The 23,916-nt window shown below is 39.1% G+C and overlaps 1 protein-coding gene across 2 annotated transcripts; it reads left to right on the top strand.

Annotated features, from left to right (window-relative positions):
- Window positions 1-2,417: 2,417 nt before the first annotated feature.
- On the top strand, window positions 2,418-23,473 carry LOC129418082 (calpain-3). Of its 2 annotated transcripts, none has more exons than XM_055173003.2 (21): window positions 2,418-3,153; window positions 3,468-3,537; window positions 5,454-5,572; window positions 5,645-5,778; window positions 5,926-6,094; window positions 6,179-6,262; window positions 6,855-6,949; window positions 7,815-7,892; window positions 12,111-12,271; window positions 12,448-12,617; window positions 12,715-12,726; window positions 12,883-13,091; window positions 17,711-17,747; window positions 19,320-19,397; window positions 19,561-19,618; window positions 19,703-19,767; window positions 20,047-20,115; window positions 20,200-20,278; window positions 20,366-20,506; window positions 22,097-22,155; window positions 22,384-23,473. In XM_055173003.2, exons 1-21 carry the CDS (start codon window positions 2,767-2,769, stop codon window positions 22,408-22,410), a joined length of 2,301 nt encoding a protein of 766 aa, XP_055028978.2. In that variant the 5' UTR covers window positions 2,418-2,766; the 3' UTR covers window positions 22,411-23,473. The 2 variants fall into 2 exon arrangements, with proteins under 2 accessions (XP_055028978.2, XP_055028979.2); XM_055173004.2 differs by having other exon boundaries at window positions 2,421-3,153; window positions 20,390-20,506; window positions 22,384-23,472.
- Window positions 23,474-23,916: the final 443 nt, after the last annotated feature.

Genomic DNA, 23,916 nt, shown 5'->3' with positions numbered 1-23,916 from the left:
GAATAAATAAACAATAATGTAATGATAATAATGAAATTGATATAAATAAAAATAATATTAAATAATCAAATAAATAATTATTATAAAATGATTATGTAAATAAATGATTAGGAATAAACTAAACAAAACACAATAATAAAAACATTCCATCATAGTGTAAATTAAAGCTCAGCTTTGAGAAGAAATTAATAGGCTTGGCAAAAAATACATACAAATGTACAAAGATTACTAAGTCAAGGCCCAGAAGAATGGATATAAAATATTACAATTAAAAAGATAAAATATTGAAGCTCACATAACACACGTTGTTTCTGATCATCTCATGTTAATCTTGAGTACCTATAGAGTAGTATTTCATTCTTTATATCTCCGAAGAATCTTTATTTTTATCAGATTTATAAAAGACAGATCTGCTCTAGTGTTTGTTTCCGGAAAAGCATAAAATCCAAGAAGTGTCCAGTTGGAGGAGCGAGTCACGAGCAAACAACACACAAAACATTATCCTATTTTATCTCTGGATAACTGGTGATTCACTACATGTTTGCGTTGTTTACATTATATGCACTTGCATGCTGATTGCCAACAAAACACAGACATTTGATGCGGATTTAATGCCTGCGAATCATGACCCGGTTGGGACAGACCCAATTCAACACAAATAAACGTGACGTATAGTCCACTGCAACTATACATGTTTTTTCCTCTTCAAAACACATTTTTGACTGATGTGACTTATACTCCGGAGCAACTTATAGTCCGGAAATACAGTACTTGGAAAGCTGAACAAGACTTTCTTCTCCTTTTCTTCTTTTGTGCTATTTTTAAGTCTTGATATAAAACAAAGCTGCCGTGTGCAGTGTTGCCTTGACTTCTATTCAAATAAACAATTCTCATCATTCCCGCTCTCACTCTGATTGACATGTGGGTGTGCTTTTTTGGGGGAAGTGCCCATAATAGGAATATGGGGTCACTGAGACGTAACAGGTACCCATGTTTGAAAAAAACTTTCGAAACTTGCGGGAAAGAGGGCCGTGAGTTTGGCCCAGAAATACTCAGTCAGAAGCTGCTTTTTTGACACTTTGCATTTGTTTAGCATGGGAATTACAACTTTTAAACTGTGTTAATATGTCAGAATGCATGAAATAGCATTAACCCCCCCTACCCCTTTTATAAAGTGATAAAATTTAATCAATGTATGTTGTTTTCTGCAAGATTTTTTTGTATATTTAAATAAAGACCCCATGATATGCATTAGTTGGCTTTTTTGCCAAATAATTTCCTCTAACAAGTACCTTAAAAATGTAGTGTATTGTTTTTTTCCCATGCATGTCATATTTTAAAGGGACACTCCAATTTTTTGGAAAATAGGCTAATTTTCCAGCTCCCCTGGAGTTGAGCTGTTGAGTTTTGCCGTTTTGGAGTCCATTCGGTTGATCTCCGGGTCTGGCGCTGCCACTTTTAGCATAGCTTAGCATAATTCATTGAATCTGATTAGACCGTTAGCATCGCACACAAAAATAACCAAAGAGTTTTGATATTTTTTTCTTGTTTGAAACTTGACACTTCTGTAGTTGCAGTGTGTACTAAAACTGACAGAAAATTAAAAGTTGCGATTTTCTAGGCCAATATGGCTAGGAACTACACTAGTCAACATTTGAAGCGTATCAGGGCCTTTTCTAAAAGTTGTCTTAAAACCAATACCCAATACCCGTTCTTGTCTTGGGACAACTTTGATTACATTTTTAAACCACTTCAAATGTTGACTAGTATATATTCTCATTCTGGCGTAATAATCAAGGACCTTGCTGCCGTACGCAGTGCCCGAAAATAGTCCCCAGCTATTGAAAGTTACCAAGGGGACTATTTTCCATCGCTCTTGGTGCACGATGTAGCTGCAGAGGAGTCAAGTTTTGGATGGGAAGGGTATTGAAGCTCTTTGGTCATTTTTGAGGCGATGCTAATAGTCTAATCAGATTCAATGAATTATGCTATGCTATGCTAAAAGTGGTACCGCCAGACCCGGAGGTCGGCTAAATGGATTCCAAAACGGTAAAACTGATTTGTTTGGCTCTGGGGGAGCTGGAAAGTGGGCGTATTTTCAAAAGAAGTGGAGTGTCCCTTTAATAGTTTAACCTGAGAGGGCATTAATAGCAAATTGTATAAATACGTTTTTTGGTCACTATGATATTGTGACTTATGTTGGGTGTAAAATTTTGTACTGTTAATTTTTTGGTGAGTATGCATTGACCTAATGTTACAGTATGTTTCTATCTCACCCAGAACTGAATGGTGACCAATCTCCTTTTGTTTCCAAAAAAATTAATTTGAATAAAATATAGCAAAATGCATGCCAATACATATGAAAATGTAGCAAAAGCCATGCCAATACAGTGTCTTAAGGTATAATATTGCAGTACTTTAAAATATAGTTTTGTTAAGTATACGCCCAATGTAGATATGCTGAGAGTGCTTAATACCGAGCTCCATTGAGAACAGATTTAGAGCCTGTGAATGCCTTCTGCTGAGGCAGGCCATCTCACTGGCCTCTCTTTGGCTGGATGCTCTCCTTTGTATCACCCTACAATGGCAGTACGAGAGCACAACTATCGCCAAACGTTCATTGTTTTCCAGCCAATCGGAGCAATCCAAATAGAAGGATGTTGCAGTTTGTGTTTATTTTTACTGTGTGTGTGTGTGTGTTAGCTAACATATTAGTAAAAGAAGTGTGTTCGCACTTTGTCTTTTTCCTCCTAATACCATGACCACATGAAAGGTGTGTCATATAACAGACAACCAATCAGAGGTCAGCTCTTTGAATTTATGCCAGGGATTTTGGGCTTACAAGACTTAAGTTGTGGTGGCAAAAGCCAATTTTTCAAAACTATCCCAGCGAGACGTAAGATGCCCTATACACCGTCTGGTTTCTTTTGTGACCGGTTAATCCGGGAGAGAGAGAGAAGAGATGGGGAAGGATCATTGAGCAAACCCATCCGCTTCGGTGGTCAGGACTACAATGTCCTCCGCCAGGAGTATTTACAGAAGAAAACTCTCTTTGAAGATGAAACCTTTCCTGCCACTGTGGAGTCCCTTGGCTACAAAGAGCTAGGCCAAAAATCCAGCAAAGTTAAGAACATCATCTGGAAGCGGCCCAAGGTAGGAGAGTGAAGAGGATATAAGTCAATTGGATTGGGACAATGTTGTGGGCAAGATGTAGAAATTGCAAATTGTATGGATTTATGGTGTGCATACATGTATAACAACATTATAGATGAAACAAAGTAACTTACTAGACTTCCACTGAGTTTGAGTCATGTTGATGTGTAAACCTATTGGCTGAGGGATCGCAAAACAATGATCTATCAGCTTACTCCTCTAGTGTTTCATGTCATTAATGTGTTTGTGTGAAATATTTTAGCTCTTGTTTGACTTACAATAATGATGTAACGTGACAATGATGTGTCCCACAGGAGATATCTGAAAATCCACAGTTCATTGTTGGAGGTGCTAGCAGGACAGATATCTGCCAGGGAGACCTGGGTAAGATTAACACTGTATAGTATATTATTGACTAACAAATCGTTTTTGGGCTCAGGTCTGTGAACATATTTAAAGGCACGCAACTTGGCCATTTTTACAAGATCTAATATAAATCTCAGGTGTGCCCAGAATGTGTCTATGAAGTTTTAGCTCAATATACCCCACAGATCATTTATTATAGCATGTCCAAAATCATGTTATTTTTGGGTTTGTGCTTCTTATAGATAGTGAGCAATAAATGTCAGTCTGAGACAATAGTATCTCACTATTGATGAAATGGCAGATGGCGTACAACTTGCTGAGGGCACAAACTATTCCAGACTGTCAGTCAGTGGCCGTGGGCGGGGCTTTATCATTGGGACATCACATTGATGAGTGAATCAAAACGGCATATCTATGAGATTGCTTTGGTTTAATGGGGACTTAAGGGGGTCGCACACTGGATGCGCAGCTCAGCGCCGCACAGTGCTGCCCTGTTCTAAAAAAAATCGAACAAAATGTTTTCTATTAATATACGCACACTGACGCCAACAGGTGGTGCTTCCTGAAGTTGCTCAAATCCTTGTCAGGCTACTCACATAGTTTAACATTAAATAACATCATATTTCCCTACTGAAAAATCCAGCTAAAACCAGCATAAGCTGGTAGCTGGTTTAAGGTGGTTTATGCTGGTCCTCCCAGCCTGACAAAGCTGGTCATGCTGGTGGGCCAGCTGGTATTCCAGCATGACCAGCTAAGTCCAGCTAGACCAGCTTAAAATGTGACCAAAACACACCTAGACCAGCTTGCTACACCAGCAAAACCAGCTAAAACCAAGCTGGGGACCAGCTAAAACCAGCTCACCAGCTTATGCTGGTCTTAGCTGGATTTTTCAGTAGGGTTGTCCCAAATCATTAACGATTAACATTGGCTGCTAACGTATATTTTGCATTTTGAAGTAGACGCTATCTGACTACGCTTGCGCTATTTAATGTGCACTTCCGGTGTACGATACCTCAGAGTTGTCCTAGATGTGACTCAACGCGGCGCTGAGGTGCGCGTCCAGTGTGCGACCCCCTTAAAAGTGGGTGGATTTTTTTGTCATAGCTTAGCATAATACATTGAATCTGATTAGACCATTAGCATCGCGCTAAAAAATAACCAAAGAGTTTCAATACTTTTCATATTTAAACCTTGACTCTTCTGTAGTTACTTTGTGTACTAAGACCAACAGAAAATTTAAAGTTGCGATTTTCTAGGCAGATATGGCTAGAACTATACTCTCATTCTGGCGTAATAATCAAGGACTTTGCTGCCGTAACATGGCTGCAGGAGGCGCAATGATATTACTCACTGGCCGACAATAGTCCCCTTGGTAACTTTCAATAGCAGGGGACTATTTTCGGGCAGTGCGTAATATCACATTAAAACTCTTTGGTGATGTATTAGTGCAATGCTAATGGTCTAATCAGATTCAATGGATTATGCTAAGCTATGCTAAAAGTGGTACCACCAGACCCGGAGATCAGCTGAATGGATTCCAAAAAGGTAAAAATCAAATGTTTAACTCTATGGGAGCTGGAAAATGAGCATATTTTCAAAAAAGTCGAGTGTCCCTTTAAGGTTACAGAGTTAATTTATGGCAGCAAGTACCTTTCTCTGGCCCCTGCATACTGTACAGGGTTACGGTCCAGTAGGAACCCCTCTATATTGTTTACTCTGTTGAGAGGGAATCCAACTCGCAGCACTCCTATTGTTGTGTCCCACACATGGGTGATACCAGAGAGCAAAGACACAAAGGTTTCCACCGCAAAGAGTAGATTACCAACCTGGCAAGTTCCCCCGGACAATTTAAAAGTGTTGAGGTCAGCAGTGTGAGCCCGAAATAATACGAAATGTTATAGACAACAACGTGTGTAATGTTTCTGTGTTTGTAGGAGACTGCTGGTTGCTTGCAGCTATCGCGAGCCTAACATTAAATGAGAAGCTGCTGTATCGTGTTATACCGCAAGAGCAAAGTTTCTCCGAAGGCTATGCCGGAATTTTCCATTTCCAGGTCAGTGTTGCTTAAAAAAGGCACATTTTTATAAATGCGTGATGACTTTTATCTCTCTGTTTTCAATTACAGTTTTGGCGTTATGGAGACTGGGTGGATGTTGTCATTGATGACCGCATTCCCACTGTTAACAACCAGCTGGTGTTCACCAAATCTGCTGAGAGAAATGAATTTTGGAGTGCTCTCCTGGAAAAAGCTTATGCCAAGTAAGTGTCTGTGCAAATTAAAGACACTGGTCACAAACAATACCACCACCACCAAGAAGCAACACAGTGACGGTATGTTTTAATAAAACATATGCTGGATGACACTGTTGTGTGTCTCACAGTTGAAGTTTGTGTATATCTGTTCAGGCTTCATGGATCCTATGAGGCTCTTAAGGGTGGGAACACTGCTGAGGGGATGGAGGACTTTACTGGAGGTGTGACTGAATTCTTTGAGATGAAAGAGGCTCCCAAAGAGCTGTATAAGATCATGAAGAAAGCTCTGGAGAGAGGCTCTCTTATGGGTTGTTCTATTGATGTGAGTCAAGCAAAAGTGCTCTTATTACACACGGATTCAACTGAACTACATTGTAAAGCATTGCCATTTTTTATTTATCCACAGTCCCTGGTTCCAGCTCGCTTTGAAACCCGCACCGCTACAGGGCTTGTGAAGGGACATGCCTACTCTGTGACTGCTGTGGAGGAGGTATTACATCTATTTTGAACCTAAGGGAACACATCACCCAAAGCCTGGGACTATTACACTTAAAACAACATACCATAGAAGTTTTATGAAAGGGATCCATGTTGTTTTGTGCCATATATGCTGTGTTTTCTAAAGTAATATAGTAGTTTTGTGTAACTAACGAATTACAATTCAAAATGGTATTGGCTAATGATTGTTCTATTCGCTGTAGTTCTCAAATCAAACTACCATTGAACGTTCATGCGCCATTAAATGTCCTTAATTCCTTTAAAGGGAAATCTTCATTTACCCACCCCTTATTGTTCCATTGTATAAATGTGTTTGTTCTGCTGAACACGAATGAAGATGTTTTGAAGAATGTTTATAACCAAGCAGATCTGGGGCACCATTGACTTCCATAGTAGGGACAAAAATTCTAAGAAATTATATGGTGCCTCTGTTTGGTTAATAACATTTATCTAAATATCTTCATTTGTGTTCAGCAGAATAAAGAAATTTTTACAGGCTTGGAACAACTTGAGGGTGAGTAAATGATAACAGAATTTTTATTTTTTGGTGAACTATCCCTTTAAGTGATTGTATGTGCTTGTAGTGTAAACAGTCCCAGCATAAGGAGTCTAAAGTACGTCTGGTTCGGCTACGTAACCCCTGGGGTCAAATTGAATGGAATGGACCTTGGAGTGATAAGTAAGTGTCTCTATTTAAAACAATAATAAAAAAGTATTAAATACACTGCACTCAAAAAATGGATGTGTTAAAAACAATGTTATATTTGGGACAACACAATTGACTGATTGTTTCTCATGATCTAAACATCTATTATATTAAAGGTGTATGCTTAAATGTTTGAAATTAGTTTTGTAGACAAAAATATAACTGTGCCAACATATTCATTTTTATATAATAAATAATAATAATTGGATAACTTGATGATGAGACATCAAGAAGCTACATTTTTGCCAAATCTAGGCTGACTTCACTAAAATGTTTGACTACACTGAAGATGATATAATGCATCATTTTGGGTTGTTTTGAATGCTTTTGGTCTCAACATAATTGGTATTTGTGCTGTTTTATAGTTTTGATGAGTTTACTATTATCATAAATGTGGAAAATAAATAAATAATAAAGAATGAGTGAAGAGCTCCGATACAAAAGCCGGGTAAACGCCACCTCATCAAAATGAGGTAATGGGCGAATGTTCTCTCTATGTATTATACATTCATCAAATACTTTCACTTTAAATCTGCTTTATCCCATCCTTATGCCATTCAGAAATACCACTTTGTTGACAGAATCAACAAAGATAGTGTAGAGGGACATGAGACTTCTTTAGAAGTTGAGATTTTTGCATGCACTTAGAGGGTTTTGCAGCGAAAGATAGTAAAATTTGTTAAAAACCAATGAAATGACTGAAGTGATATTTGTGAAAATAGGCATTTTAGTGACTGACTAATAACCTTAACTTCAAAAACTGAAGCTTTTGAGGGAGTAGTGTAGTTATACATTTAACAGAACTCATTCTGCATGATAACTTATTTCCTTTACTCAGTTCGAAAGAGTGGGAAACCATCTCTAAATCAGAAAGGGAGAAACTCCAGCAACAAAATGCAGAAGATGGAGAATTCTGGTGAGTTAACACGAACACTCATAGCTTTGATAAAAGAGTTGACAGATAATAGTTTTTTTAACGTATAGGTAGGGAATGGGGGCACAAAGAAATGCTTTTTGGCTTTGTCTTAATTATTCAAAAAAGAATTGAGTAAGATCAATCATAGTTTTAGATACTGTATTTTTTAAAGGTCCCCATAATTAAGTATCAATCAAGTATCAATTATTTCCTCTAGTATTGCATTTACAGTTATTACTTTGATTATTGATATTTATGTTGTTTTCTTTTCTTCATCATTGTATGCTGGACCGGAGGCTTAGGGCCGATTTACACCGGCTGCGTGGCGTGTGCGTCTCAGCTGCGTGGCGTGTCCGTTTTTATTTAGACTCCCATGTTAGCAGGTTTGACAGTTCCCACCGCCTGCATGACACGCACGTCTCAGGCGTGGCTCGAGCCGCGCCGAAAACGCGTGCATGCTAGGAATAGGACTGACGCCTATTTTTCACGCCACACGCAAGCGTCTTGGAAGCGTTTCCAGGCAAAATATATGTCACCTATAGGAACAGCAGCGCCGCGTCAGGCACACTTCTGGTATGTACAGACACAAAAAACGCGATGCAGCCGCCACGCAACTGACACACAACAGATACGCCACGCAGCCGGTGTGAATCGGCCCTTAGTTTAAACACTGTTACAACTAACCCCGCTGTGTATAAAATGTTTCCAATCCTAGCTATCGGTTACTAGGAGTTGCTCACATGTTTTAAAATTATGCTATGTTTTAGGTAACAAGACAGTGATTAAGATAATATAAGGTTGGATTTGGTGACTTACACATCCAACGCAGAAATCGAAACAAAAAACATATGTTGATGAAAATTACCTTCCTTTATGCCTCCAAAACTTTGCCCAGTATCTTCCCTGCTGAAAATCCAGCTAAGACCAGCATAAGCTGGTTGCTGGTTTTAGCTGGTTTAAGGTGGTTTACGCTGGTCCTCCCAGCCTGACAAAGCTGGTGGGCCAGCTGGTCTTCCAGCCTGACCAGCTAAGTCCAGCTAGACCAGCTTAAAAAGTGACCAAAACACAGCTATACCAGCTTGCTACACCAGCAAAACCACCTTCCTACACCAGCAAAACCAGCTTAGACCAAGCTGGAGACCAGCTGGAGCCAGCTCGCCAGCTTGTGCTGGTCTTGGCTGGATTTTTCAGTAGGGTTAATGTAAACACATCAAAAGGCACCTTCCCCATCAAGACCATCTTGTAGCCACTCGTACAGAGACCAACAGAAGCAGAGTGTGGTGGCCTGTGCTCCCCCTCATGCGGCTTTCACATAGGACACGGTGCGCGAGGGCGGTTTGTTGTTGCGTCGAGCAAAGCTCGAGCTTTAGTTTAAAATAGTTTAACTTTTGCGCTGCACTCTCTGTGTCGATTACCCGCGTGGCCAATAGAAACGGGGCATTCAAACAAAATGGATGAAGAGTTTATACTCGAAATTCCCGGAGCTTCTACAGAGACATCGGAAGAAAAGCCGTGTCATGGAAACACGTAGCAATTCAAGTTGGCATGTCAGGTGTGTTTTAAGTCAAGTAGTTCGTTTTAGGTACGCAGCTTAAAGTTACGTGAAATGGAGACGAGCAACATCAGTCTCTGTATTCCTCATCCACTATTTAACCCAAATAGAAACACTGTAGTAATTTATTGAAAACACAGCCTACTTTGGTCTGGCCAGCAGAGCACAAATCGCTTGGCTGCGCTGAACCCAGTGGCGAGCGCAGCGCACACCACTTCCTATGTGAAAGCCGCATCAGAGGGTACGGGGGACCAGACGTAGACGCCACTCCCAACCAATATGGTTCGAAAGACGGATCTGAGGAATGTCATTCAGGCAAGGAAGGCTACGGCAAAAAGGAAATCCTACCCCAGGGCTCGGTATACTGAGGGCTGCCCCTGTCAAGGCGAATAACCCCACAAAACCCCACAATGCGGGGTAACAACTGCTTCCCCTGCTTCCGAAAAAAATAAGGTCATGGGACTGGTTTGTCACCATAGACCTCATAGATGCATATTTTCACATCTCCATCCTTTCTCAACAAAGGAAGTTCCTGAGGTTTGCTTTTTGGGGCAAAGCATACCAATATTGAGTTCTTCCTTTCGGCCTGGCATTATCACCTCATCATTCACAAAATGTGTAGATGCAGCCTTGGCTTCCCTGCGCATGAAGGGGATTCGCATTCTGAATTATATAGACAATTGGCTCATTCTGGTGGAGTCAGATCAAATGAAGGTTCAACATCGAGATTTTGTTCTTGCTCATATGAGAGAGTTGGGGCAATGGCTGAATGCCAAAAAGAGTGCTTTCTTCGGTACAGAGAACCACTTTTCTAGGGGTGGTTTGTGCATTTTTCGCCTTCACGTATTGATGCAATCAAAGCAGCCGCAACAATGATAAAGCTGTGCCAGTTATGCATTGTAAAGAAGTTAAACCCAGAGACTGTTAGGTCTTATGGCAGCCGCCTCCAGCATGATTCCCGCCGGTCTGCTGAATATGAGACTTCTACATTGGTGACTAAAGACCAAGGGGTTTTCCCCGAGGGGCTACCCATCTTGCATGATCAAAGTCATGCACTGGTGTCTGCATGCTCTGGTGATGTGGAGAAAGCCATGGTTTCTGTCCAAAGGTCCTGCGTTGGATGCTGACAACAGATGCCTCTGGTTGGGGTGCGATTATGGAAGGCCAAGAGAGACAAAATTGCTGGAAAACCTATCATCGACTATTGCACATAAATTGCTTGGAGATGATGGCAGTATGGTTTGGACATTTCCTTCCAGAACTGAGGGGGCATCATGTACTTGTCTGGACAGACAACACATCTGTGGTTTCTTATATAAATCACCAAGGAGGCCTGCAGTCGTGGAGGCTTTACAAACTAGCATGGCGGAGTCTCATGCAGTCTCAGGAAAAACTGTGCTCGTTGAGGGCAGTTTATTTATTATTATTTACCTGAATGTGGTAGATGCCCTGTCAAGGCAATGGTCATCACAGGCGGAGTGAAAACTTCACCTAGATGAGGTGAACCTCTGGGACTGGATGCCACGGTGCAGACCCCCATGGGAGATTCCAATCAGGAGAGACCTTCTATCTCAGGCAGGGGGTGCAGTTGTTTACCAAAGCCCATAGATATGAAAGTTGTGGGTCTGGCCTCAGAGGGGCCCAACTCCAGAGCTCCCTCCACAGGGAACCTTTATGCCCTTAATTGGATAATCTTCACCTCTTGGTGTTCAGCTCACCTGAAAGACCCAGTCAAATGTCATGTTGATATGGTGCTGAGGTTTCTGCACGAGCAATTCTCTGCTGGCTTAACTCCTTCCACCCTTATGGTTTATGTGGCAGCAATTTCTGCCTACCATACTCCTTTTGGAATGCTCATCAGTGGGTAGACATCCATTGGTGGTTCGCTTTCTTTGTGGTTCTAGCAGGTTAAGGCCTGTTAGCCACACTAGGGTGCCGACATGGGACCTGGCAGTTATACTGAAAAAGGTTTTAGGAAAGGTTTCCCGGCGACCAAGCAAACTTTGAGCAAGTGATAGTGGATACTTTCTCACTTGCTTATAAACTTCGTGGCATACCCTCACCTGTTAATGTGAGGGCCCACTCTACCTGGGGTATGGCTGCCTCTAAGGCCATAGGGTCAGGAGCTTTGCTCCAGGACGTATGTGATGCGGCTGGGTGGTCCTCACTACTCACATTTGTCAGGTTTTATAACCTAGACCCAAGTCCCTGCTTAGGGTCCCAGGTACTGTTGCCTTGATTGTGTTCAGTTTATACATGCCTACACTACTATACTACCAAATGCCTGTAGCATCTCGTTCCCCAAAGCATTGCTATGGCAACGCAGCTTGGGTTCCCTTGAAAGGGAACGTCTCCGGTTCCCTGAGAAGAAAACATCCCTGTAGGCACTTGCTTCAGCACTTGGTAAGCGCGTGTGCATATTTGGGATGCCTTCTTATACTACTGGTCCATGCGGCATCCCCTCATTATCTCATTATTCGTTTATTTGACACACATGCTTAAGATCAGTCACGCTAAGGCATTCCCCAAAGTGTTGCCATGGCGATGCAGCGTCTCATTCCCTTTTCAGGGAACCAAGGGGACCGTTTTATAGCACTCAAACCAATATTGTAAATATAGTCCTCTCATGCTGGTATTGCTAAAAATTTTACTTCTGTTATGTTTAGGATGTCATTTGAGGATTTTAAGAAAAATTACACCAAGATTGAGATTTGCAACTTGACCCCTGATGCTCTAGAGGATGATAAGTTACACAAATGGACGGTGTCTGTTAATGAGGGACGCTGGGTGCGAGGCTGCTCTGCTGGAGGTTGCAGAAATTATCCAGGTAAGAATAATGATAACATTTTACATTTAGTTTTTCCGTAGGCTTGAATTTACATGTACATATTTGGCAAGCACTTTTATCCAACGCGGCTTACAGTGCACTCAAAGTATACATATTACATGTTACAAAGTAAGTTTAAATAAATATTTTTCCTTTATTTGTGTGGTCTACTACAGACACATTCTGGACAAACCCTCAGTACCGTCTGCGTCTTCGTGAGAAAGATGATGATTCGGAGGACAATGAAATGGCCTGCTCCTTTGTCATTTCTTTGATTCAGAAAAACAGACGTCGGGAACGCAAGATGGGTGCGAATCTCTTCACTATTGGATTTTCCATCTATGAGGTACTTCAAATCTTCAGAGATGACACTTGATGTTGTTCATGGATAAAATAATGTGACTCATTACAAAGCCATGTTAACTATTCTTGTGTCTCCACAGGTGCCAAAGGAGGTATAAAAATGTGAAGACAAGTATTTTGGAGGGCCTGCAGAGTATTGTTCTCCTTAAGGCTTGTGTATATCCCTCTGTGCATACTTCTGTAGTTCTTGTGCTTTTCCAAAACTCTTTGTCAGTGTTTGCTTCTCTTTGTGAATTTCTGTCTGTCAGATGCATGGAAACAAGCAGCACATGCCGAAGGATTTCTTCCTGGCTAACAACTCTAAGGCTCGTTCCAAAGCCTACATTAACCTGCGAGAAGTGACGCAGCGTTTCTGTCTCAGTCCTGGGGAGTATGTCATTGTTCCCTCTACCTACGAGCCCCACCAGGAATGCGACTTTCTCCTCCGCGTCTTCTCTGAAAAGAAAAATACCTCTGAGTGAGTAAAAAGAAGGAGATTTCACTGTACAGTGATGTGTGTTTGTTCTTGTTCATTTTTATCCGGATGTTGTTGTCTGTATGTAGTTGTCTGTCCCTTTAAATTGTGTCATAAAACAGTTTTTATTATATGTGTGGGTGCTGTTTGCGTACATTCTGGATATACTGGATATACTCGCCATGTTTGCATGTGACTTGTTTATTCATCAATGATGTGCTAACAACAACCACAGAAATAATCTACCCAGATATTGTGAAACAAGTACAGCTTAACAACTAGTTTTTCAGCATTTTTAGTCTGTTAACGTTTTGAATTTCGTGGGTTCTCAGTTTCTGTGGTCTCATTGAACAGTAATGTATTGTTCAGTAATAAACCATGAATTGCCTTCAGATTGTGTTGGAAGCAACTGCAAAGTAGGGATAAAATCAGACAAGGTACAAAAAATTTAACAACAATTTATTTGTAGACCTGGAAGAAATCTGCCCCAGTTCGAGGCTGTATTGGAATCTTTTTTAGGACAAGCAACAGCACATATTGGGACCTTCCGGTAAACAGTTCCTTTCAGTTCTGACCCAATCTGATGCATGAAGGACTGGACAGGCAAAGGACTGATGATGGTCTAATGATCCTTGTTGAAGCTAGACCATAAAGCCCTTAAGAGTATTGTAATAAGGAAGATGTCATTGGCATGATTTCTAGTTTCTTGATGTAGCCTAAATGTAAATGTAAAGCTGTTTCTATAATCAAATTACATTACATCTTTTATTACATTTTCAACTATAAGCATGAATTATACTTACAGTATTATAATGATTTACAAATCATTGGGCCCACACAGAAATAAGGTTTTGGATGATTTGATAATGCAGAAAACGTGATGAAAACTGGGACTGCTAAACATTAAGAATAATTTAATGTTAAAGGTGCACTGTGTAGATTTCAGGGCGCACTCACACTATCCAAACCAAACCGCACTCGGGCGCGTTTGACCCCCAAAGCCTGGTTTGTTTGACTAGTGTGATCGCTCTGTTCCATGCCCGGGCGCGGATTGGTTAATCGCGCCGCGGCCGGGTTGCAGAGGTGGGCTAGAGTGCGGTTCACTTGGGCTCAGGCGCGGAAGGCTGTGGTGTGAGCGCAATCGCGCCTGAGCGCGATTCAAAAGGTGAAGACGTCACCTTCATCTGCCTCCGTAAAAACCTTTTCATGCAAGCAGCGGGGTTACGTGAATGTCCGAGCTGCACATGTGACAGATCAACTAAGCAATATGATGACATGTGAGAGGGCTGTCTGTAATCGCGCACTAAATGACTCACAGACTTAACATTACTGTGGGTTCCAGTGTTAAGAGAGAGCTTTACTTCCTGCTTTTTTCAAAACAATCGCATCTTAATGACGAAAGCGCGCCCGGACTCAGATCGATAAAGGGGGAGTAGGGAGGGGTGACAATTGCGCTCGGGCATGGTTTGGTTTGGATAATGTGAGTGCGCCCTTAGTGGCATCTAGCGGTAAGGTTGCAAATTGCTATGGATTAGTGCACTCACTGCTCACTCTCCCCGTCGAAACACCCTGCAGCCACCATAAGACAAACATGTCACCATCTAAGACAACATAGTGATGTTATATAGAGCAGTTTGTCCATGTAAAACTACTGTAGAAACATGGTGCCGCAAAATGGTGACTTCCATGGAAGGGGACTGGCGGTGTATGATAAAAATTCTGGTTCTTAGGTAATAAAGTATGACGGTTCAGTGTGCAAGGTCTTTATACACCACTGAATACATATTTATGTATATTATATTGCATTTCTGTCAGTAGATCCTACTAAATTTTACACATTGCACCTTTCAGTTAAATAGATTGTGATTATGAGCAATCCCATTCCCTACGTAGCTGGTATAGAAAACTGATATTGTATGGCTGTGGAAATAAAAATGTGAATCTATATAATAAACATAGGCATGCAGATTAAATTAAATATGAGAAAATACATACTTGCAATTCATGGCCGTAGTCAGGGTTTGAAATTTAGTGAGGTCCAGGGTGGGGTGTTAAGAGTTAACAAATGCTATCCCAGGCAAAAAAGTGCACTAAAATACACTTTTTTAAGTACACTTTGAAAATTTACTATTTTCATGCACAAATTTTGTAGCTAATATACCAAATTTGTCTTTAAGATTAAGTTAAGATTATATAAGTGTACAGAACTGTGCTATTTTGAGACACCATTTATTTCAGTACACTTAAAAATAGGGCTGCACGATAAATCGCATGCGATACCACGCGCATCACGTCAGCAACGCCAGCTCCCCGACTAGCACCAAATCGCCATCAGCTGTCTCCAGATGGCGCGACATCAACCGCACAGAGCCGTAGCTCACCGACAATTTGGGCCATATCGCATACATATCGCAGGCGATACGTCCGCGAAACTGCCCCGACTGTCAGGGAACCACGGCCCTGCGCAGCCAACGTCGCGCCACCCGAAAACAGCTGATGGCGATTTAATACTAATCAAGGAACCGGCATTATTGACGTGATGCGCGTGACAAACACATGCGATTTATCGTGCAGCCCTACTTAAAAATCTATTTAAGTATTACTGGTATTGTTTTGTTAATGGACTTGGGAGTCTGAAAATAAAAATAAAAGTAAAGTATACTTTTTTTGGTGAACTGAAGTACTACCAAAATTCTAAAGTACTACTTAAAGTATCACATTAATTGCTAAAACACTACATCTAAAGAAAATATTTAATAATGGGATCTGGCACACTAGTGGCTTGAGTCAATCTCTATTAGAGCCCGACCGATATGCATTTTTTGGGGCCGATGCCGATACAGATATTAGAGAGTAAAAAAAGACCGATAACGATATATCGGCCGATATTCATTATGTGCATATTATAGTACAGTACACATATACTACAGTATATTATACTACTACAGTACTGTACATAGAATACACTATATACATTAACAGAATATACTATATATAAATACTTTTTGCAATGATCACTCTATGATCACACCACAAATGTGGTAATCAAACACTTAAAATGATGTGACAAAGATATGTAATATAGGCAGGTGTGTTTTACAAGTTAACAATAAACTTTATTATCCAAAATGATTCTGATATAAGTGCACAAAACAGTAAATTTGACTTATTATAAATAACTTTAAATCACAAACAAAACAAAATACATATAACTTAAACCATTGTCAGTTTTAACGAGAATAATGTTATATTGGGCTTATTTTAAAAAATGGAAACTTATAAAGTCATTGTTTATTAGCTTTAGATTGAGTTATGGACTTCACAAATTAATTAAAAACTTACCTTTAAGACGACAATGCTTGAATTACTGACAACATACTGATGTAGGGTTATGTTTAATGTACTGCACAACGTTTTTATAACACGAACCCACAGTGTTCTGTCGGGACTTTAAACTTTTATCAAACTAAAGCGTCTGCTCTCCGCCTCTTTTATTTAGCGAGGGTGTAAAGTTGCGCGAGCTTATTTAATCAATTGCTTTGAAATGAGCATGTAACAGCACAAGCAGCTGTACTCCCACAGACTGCGCGTCAGTTTATACACGTCCTTTCTCCGCCTCGCGTTATTTCTCCCGCTTGCGTTTTAAACAACTCGCAAGTGGACAAAAGAGACGGATTAAAAACACCAAAACTAAACGGGAATGTGTCTCTCTCGCCCACTTATAATCCAATCGACCAAAGCGCGTCTTAATACCAGGTGTAAAATGTTTTGAAGAAACCGCGTGACTGCCCCGGCCGCCACCTGAACTGAGAGACTGACTGAAGTGAAGGGGGTGGGGGATTGGCTGATGTCACTACAGTGAGTGACCTGAGTCGCCATTAGCAACCAGTATGGCGCACTCTGCTGGACAAACAAGTACTTACATCTTTCAAAAGCATTTAATGTGTTCTGTAAGGCAGTGGTTCTCAAACTTTTTCAGCGTGCGGCCCCCCTTTGTGTACGGTGCATTCCTTTGCGCCCCCCCAAAGAAAATTTATGACAAAAAACAGTTCTAAAACTTCACATTTTAATTAAACAAAACATTAAATTATACAAAGTAGTGCTACCTTTTTTTTTGGTTTAATTTCCCAGAATTCATGATAATTTAATGTATTTTATAAAATGTCATAAAACTGGGGCCCCCCTGGCACCATCTCGCGGCCCCCCTGGGGGCCCCGGACACCAGTTTGAGAACCACTGCTGTAAGGAACGTTCATATCGGCTTCATATCTGCGGCTTATACGCCGATACAGATATATCTGCGACATGCTCATATCGGCCGATAAAATCGGCAAAACGATAAATCGGTCGGGCTCTAATCTCTATTATTTTACACTTAACTATGCAGTAAACTGTCCAAAATAAATGATATACGTAAATGACAAATTTAGTCTTATTAAAAAACTATTGAGTCATTCAGAGAACTTTTAATATAAAAAATTTACCGTGGTCCGAACCTAGGTGACCTCATAGCTGGCTACGGCCATGTTGCAATTGCAAGATCTGTAATAAGCCTTTCAAAGCACCTTGATTTTGTGCACCCTATATACTATGGTGACCAGTGTTTATTGGTTTCTTTTCAGGGAAATAGAGAACAGGATTGAGGCTGATCATCCAGTGGTAAGTACATTTTGCTTGAAATCTGAGGTCATCATCTATATGTGCTCCTTAAGGCAAGCGTTTATCATTTCAACTGTGATACCTTAAAGGTCCCGTTCTTCCTGTGTTTTTGAAGTTTTGATTGTGTTTACAGTGTGCAATACTGTATAAAATGTGTTTATGTTTCACGTGTTAAAAATGCGGTATTTTTCACACAATTTGCTTATCTGTGTAGCGCTGTTTTTACTGTCCTCAAAACAGGCTGATGTCTTCCTTGTTCTATGAAGTCCCTCCTTCAGAAATACGTAACGAGTTCAGATTGTGTAGCTTGTTTAGTGTGTTGTGATTCGATAGCAGCTTAGCTTGCCGTTAGCTTAGCTAGCAACTGACATATTCCTGTGGGCGGAGTTTAGTCAAAAACCTGTTCTACTGACGTCATTAAAGCAGGAAATAGAGGGCTGTAGGCTTTAAAAGGCAAATTCTGTTAAAGAAAATATATCGCTGGCAGTGAACTTTGAGCTTTATCACTTTACAGGTATTATTTATGCTATTATAGCAACATTACACACTAACTAGGGTTTAAAAATGGGATCATGAAGAACGTGACCTTTAAAATATTCCATCTTTAAGCTGCAATCCATAACTTTTGCCTCTCTATCGCCATCTCTGTTTGAAACACTGCAAAATTGCATTTATTTGCGGAGTAATGTTTTGTACGTGAGATATTTTTACAAAATGTGCTTTACATTATGTATTTTATGCATTAAATCACCAAAAATCTTCTCGATCTCTTAAACCTAAATAGAATAAAATGCTAATTTTAAAGAAATTAGTCTTTTTACTTCATTCTGCTCAAAAACGCTCAAGATATGTGTAGTGCCAAAAGAGGTCACACTAAACACAGACGATGTCCAAAGAAAACATTTAGTCCTGAAAATTAGATTTTTTTGTACATACTTCCTGTATTTTTTGTTTGTATCTTAATAAAATAGATTGAAAAATAAATATGGATGGACATTAAAACTTTTAAAACAACAAGTCTGGTGGTGGTGGTGGCCTAAGACTTTTGCACAGTACTGTATATAAAAAAAAAACAGAAATAAATATTAACACCAAAATAAGTTTATAAAAAAATGAAAAGAAAAAATATCTTATTATAATTTTTTTTTATTTATTCTTTGTAGTATGTTTTCAACATTTATTTAATTTTTCATTTATTTAAATGTTTGTTTATTTTCACTTTCATTAATTTCCATATTTATTCATTTATTTAAATCGTTATTTATTTTTACATTTATGTTTTTCTACATTCATTTATTTTACTTCTGTGTCCTTATAGTAATGAGGGACAACATGTTTTACTTTAGAATCTGGCAATCGAGATTAAGAGGAGCATCATTAGGGAATAGATAGAAATAAAAAATATAAAGATTTATGCATAAATAGATAAATAAATAAATGTAATAATATGAAAATAAAAAACAAATAATATTAAAAATAAATAAATGCTTATCTGGAAGGCAGTAATTTTTCACACATTAAACTAAACAAATATCCTCTCTGACCCGTTTAATAACTTCCATGTTGAATTAGCCGGATCCAGCTTCTACTGGGGAAGAGAGCGAGGAGGACCAGCAGTTCCTATCCATCTTCCAGCAGATCGCAGGGGATGTGAGTACTGGAGAGCCAGTGAGCATTGGGGGGAGTGTGAGGTTGGTGGGTTGGGACCGTAATTGGGCATGCAGGTGGTAAAGTGGTATCATGACCGTGTTACCTCTTCAACATTAACTGTGTAATAAATACCAGGCTCTTCTTATCTTTTAATATTTTGCAGCATATGGAAATCTCGGCCAATGAGCTCAAAGATGTCTTGAACAAGGTGTTGTCTAAGTGTAAGCATCTTAGCATGAATATTTTATTAAATGTGTTATTCTATATACCATCTTAAAGAAACTATTGTATCTATTTGATCACAGACAAGGACATACACACTGAGGGCTTCAGTCTGGAGAACTGTAGAAGCATGATCGCCCTCATGGATGTATCCTTTGTATTAAGACCATATTAACACATTCATTGGATGTAATCAACCATATCACCTTGACCATAGCCCGTTATATGACATTTACCCAACAAAACACATGTAGCCTCATAAGTGCAGCAGATTTAGGTATTTCTCAAGCATCATTTACTTTTGTAATATATGAAAACATGCAATTGCGTTTACATGTTTGGCAGATGCTTTCATCCAAAGCGATATATATTCGGTTGTTGCTTTGCAATGCAGTAAGCAATGATTTCTTTAATCCCGATCAAACAGATGGATGGAACGGGAAGACTTAACCTGCAAGAGTTTAAACACTTATGGAATAAGATCAAACAGTGGCAGGTTTGATCTTAAAGTGTCATTCAATCCTAAATGTACAGTACAGCAATAGCTTGTTATATACAGTAACACCAATTTTCCCTGCAGGGAATCTTCAAGCGTTACGACTTTGATCACGCTTGCACCATCAGCAGCTATGAGATGAGAAATGCCATCAATGATGCAGGTAAAATCTGATGTTTTGCTGATCATGTTCATCTTTGTGGTGATGCTGAAGAGTGTTTGACTAACTGATGAACCTGTTACTGTACAGTCACGTGTCTTGTGTGCCATTTAGGGATTCGTCTAAATAATCAGCTGTATGATATCATTGCCATGCGCTATGCCAATGAAAGCATGAACGTCGACTTTGACAGTTTCATCAGCTGTCTTGTTCGACTGGAGGGAATGTTCAGTAAGTCATTTTATCTAATATAATATTTTTTTGCACTGGCCAATGGTTCAAAAAACATATCAGTCTTTCTCAGGAGGACACTGTGCAATTTGGTCTATTATTATGTCGTTTTAAATGTATATTCACTTGGGGAAAATGTATACAATAGCCCTGTAGCTACTGTGTACATATATGTTGTTAATTGTACTGTGCATTTTAAGTATCAAATCAAAGATATTAGATATAACAACATTGAGCACTCCTGTAACTGTGAATAAGGGACCATGCAACACTCAATATGGCGGCTTTGTTAATGGAAGTCCCGCCTTCCAGTTAAAAGAACCAATCATCAATTGATAAAGAGTGATACAGAGTTTCGTGAGGTGCTTGCCAACCTGTGTGCATGCACAGTAGCTGAAACAAAAGTTATAGCGTGACTTCCATAAAGGGACTTTTTCCCTTTCCCCCAACCCTGAACATATACAGTAAAGTTTGGGCACCCCTGACAATTTCCATGATTTTCATTTATAAATATTTGGGTGTTTGGATCAGCAATTTAATTTTGATCTATCAAATAACTGAAGGACACTGTAATATTTCAGTAGTGAAATGAGGTTTATTGGATTAACAGAAAATTTGCAATATGCATCAAAACGAAATTAGACCTTTTCATTTTGTTGATTTGAATACAGGTTGGCACTGATTCATTGGAACTAGGCATGGGCCGGTATAAGATTATGATCGGTTTCACGGTGTTGCGGTATTGCCATTACAACACTAAAATGTGTTATTTTCAAATGCCCAGAAAAAAATAAAGCCTTTAAATTATAATATGCTTTCAAAAAAAGAGAAAAAAAAGAATTATATAAATATATAAAAAATATATATATTAGTTTTTTGTAATTATAAATTAAATGTAAACATCAAATCAGTCACATGACTTAATGATTTAATGAACTTTGTATAAACACAGTTCATACCTTGGAGACGGTATCACAGAACATTTTAGTGGTTTTAAAACCGTCACTGTTGAAAACCTCGGTATAGACGGTTTCATCGGACGCACGTGTGCTGACGTGATACACGTCTGGATCAGAACTTTACCTCCGGTTTCGTTTTTTTAATGGTCTGACTAGTTGCTAAACTAATCTCTTGAACAAATGCCTCGTCGAAAATAACAAATGTTTTGGTTTCCTAGGTAATCTATGTGTTGTTGTTTTTTGCTTGTTATATAAATAAACTAAGTTTAAAGAACTTTGTTGTTATTTATTCTTAGCGGAGTTTACCGGAAGTTACGTGCGGACCACGACAGCCGCTTGTTTGTGTTGTTACTGCTGAAACCGTCTATACCATGAAACCGGTAACCGGCCCATAGTAATTGCATTACTATATTAAATACTATTTTCTTATGTATAAGTGCATAGTAGTTAAAGACACCTAATATAAAGTGGGACTAGATTCGTGTGATTTTTAATACACCACATACATAAAACATAGTGACATGAAACCCTTGTGGTTTAATATTGTGGGGATAAAGATCAGTGCAAAAAAATCAAGATCTAAGCATTAGCAAGAAAATATCAATGTCTAAGATTAACTTTTTGTTTTTAGGAGCATTTCAGGCATTTGATCAAGATGGACATGGCACCATAAGCCTTAATGTACTGGAGGTGAGTAAACAACATTTGGATATTTAAGATGTGCTAAATTTAACTCTTAGCATCATGTACATCTGTTTAAAAGGCAGAGTGTCTAATCATAAAGTCTTCCTCACTTTTAATGGACTGATAGACTTAATTTTTGTGTTGCAAATGATGCATAAGGCTTGGTTTTGTTAGTTGGATTTCAAGGTTGCATTTGTGTGTTTTAACGGCTGTTTCAATTTCACCAAAAAACAGTGGCTCCAGCTAACCATGTATGCTTAGATCATCTATGGATCCAGGTGAGCCTGACCTCAGCAAGGACCAGAACTACCAGCTTTTACCTCAACACTTCATGTGCCAGACTACCGTTACCTCTTTCTCTGTACCTCAGCCCAAACTGAACATTAGAAAATGTCTCATTCATTAGAAATGGTTACTAATTTTTTTCTTCTTTGCAATGACATGCTTGATAAAACCGACTCACAGACACATGCAGTTGTTGCTGGAAATCATTTGCTCTTTAGTCTGGATGTAGTTGGGGCATTATAAACAAGACTTTTGATAACAATGAACATTAATTGCTCAACATGGTTACCAGTATTCTGTCTTAATTCCTCATAGAGCAGCATGATTTTCACATGAACTTCAGTGTGTGTTGTGTGTTGCAGGCAGCATTTACCTCACTAGCATTAAAGGGTGCTAATATATTGATGGGTCTGAGATTTCCCCATTGCTCATTTGTTTAATCCATACACATAGTTTTTCCTTGGTCATTATAATGGTCCACATAGCATTGGCATTTTTTATCTGTGGGATCTGTTTTTCAGGGATGAAACACATGGAATCTATCTCTCTGAATAATAATACAGTTTTTCCTTCTCTAATAAGACGCATTCTTTTTAAATCCCATTTAAAAACAATATCCATAACAACCCAATAACTCATAAGTGGACCACTCATGGACGGCTACTGTCTTGTAGAGTTCATCTCCAACATACATAAACAAGCTGTTTTGGATTTCTGGAAAATTACAGGCGGTTGTGTTTGATGAGGGTTAAAACTAAACTTTGCAGGACATTGGTCATCCATGATGGAGTGGAATAGCTTTCTCAACCCCTGCCTCATCCTTCTTTCAAATCTTTCTGTTCCCAGACACATTATAATTTTGTAATAAAAGAAACCAGATGAATATCATCAGAAAGCCACAAAAAACTCATGGGTACCTTGGGCAGTTGTGTTCAGGGTCTTTACTTTATATTGTGGCCATAAAAAATAGACTTTTTGTCTTAGCCTCATTTAACCTTTTGTTTAAGTGTACTGACTTCACTTGTCAAATCAAATAAATAATTGTGGAGTTCTTGGCTGAAGTGCTTTTACAGGAAGAAGTTTGAATGCTTGAATTATTTTTTTAAAAATGGGCAGTTTTGGCATTTTCCATGCACAAAAAGAAAAATGGCAATTGCAAAACAACTTAAAACACAATGGGATCAGGTGGGTCGCACAAAGTCAATTGGTTGTAGTGAATGACACAAAAATCGTTTTGTCCTATTAATGGCAATGGTTTTGATATCAGGGATTGCAATTAAACTTACATTTAATTCAGACAATGACAATGAAAATATAAACTACTCTCTTCCAAAGGGAACTTTTTTTTTTAATTAAAATATTTGGTTCTCGGAATAAAAAAGTTTGGAACCACTGCTCTAAAGTAACTTTTTCAAGGGTAGTGTCACCCTTCAATCAATGCAATATACCATATAATATGAACTGTTGTGTTGTTGGATTTGA

The sequence above is a fragment of the Misgurnus anguillicaudatus genome, chromosome 7 (assembly GCF_027580225.2).
Source record: "Misgurnus anguillicaudatus chromosome 7, ASM2758022v2, whole genome shotgun sequence".
Lineage (NCBI taxonomy): Eukaryota > Metazoa > Chordata > Actinopteri > Cypriniformes > Cobitidae > Misgurnus > Misgurnus anguillicaudatus.
The sequence above is the reverse complement of the archived record's forward strand: the minus strand, read 5'-3'. Positions and strand labels throughout refer to the sequence as shown.

What these genes read in the sequence shown, in the direction of transcription:
- LOC129418082 (XM_055173003.2), top strand. Translation starts at nt 2,767, where the DNA reads ATGAAAGGTGTGTCATATAACAGACAACCAATCAGAGGTCAGCTCTTT. An exon ending in AATGGACCTTGGAGTGATAA is followed by an intron (nt 6,950 to 7,814) that starts GTAAGTGTCTCT and finishes TCCTTTACTCAG; the next exon opens with TTCGAAAGAGTGGGAAACCA. An exon ending in TTGAGGCTGATCATCCAGTG is followed by an intron (nt 17,748 to 19,319) that starts GTAAGTACATTT and finishes ATGTTGAATTAG; the next exon opens with CCGGATCCAGCTTCTACTGG.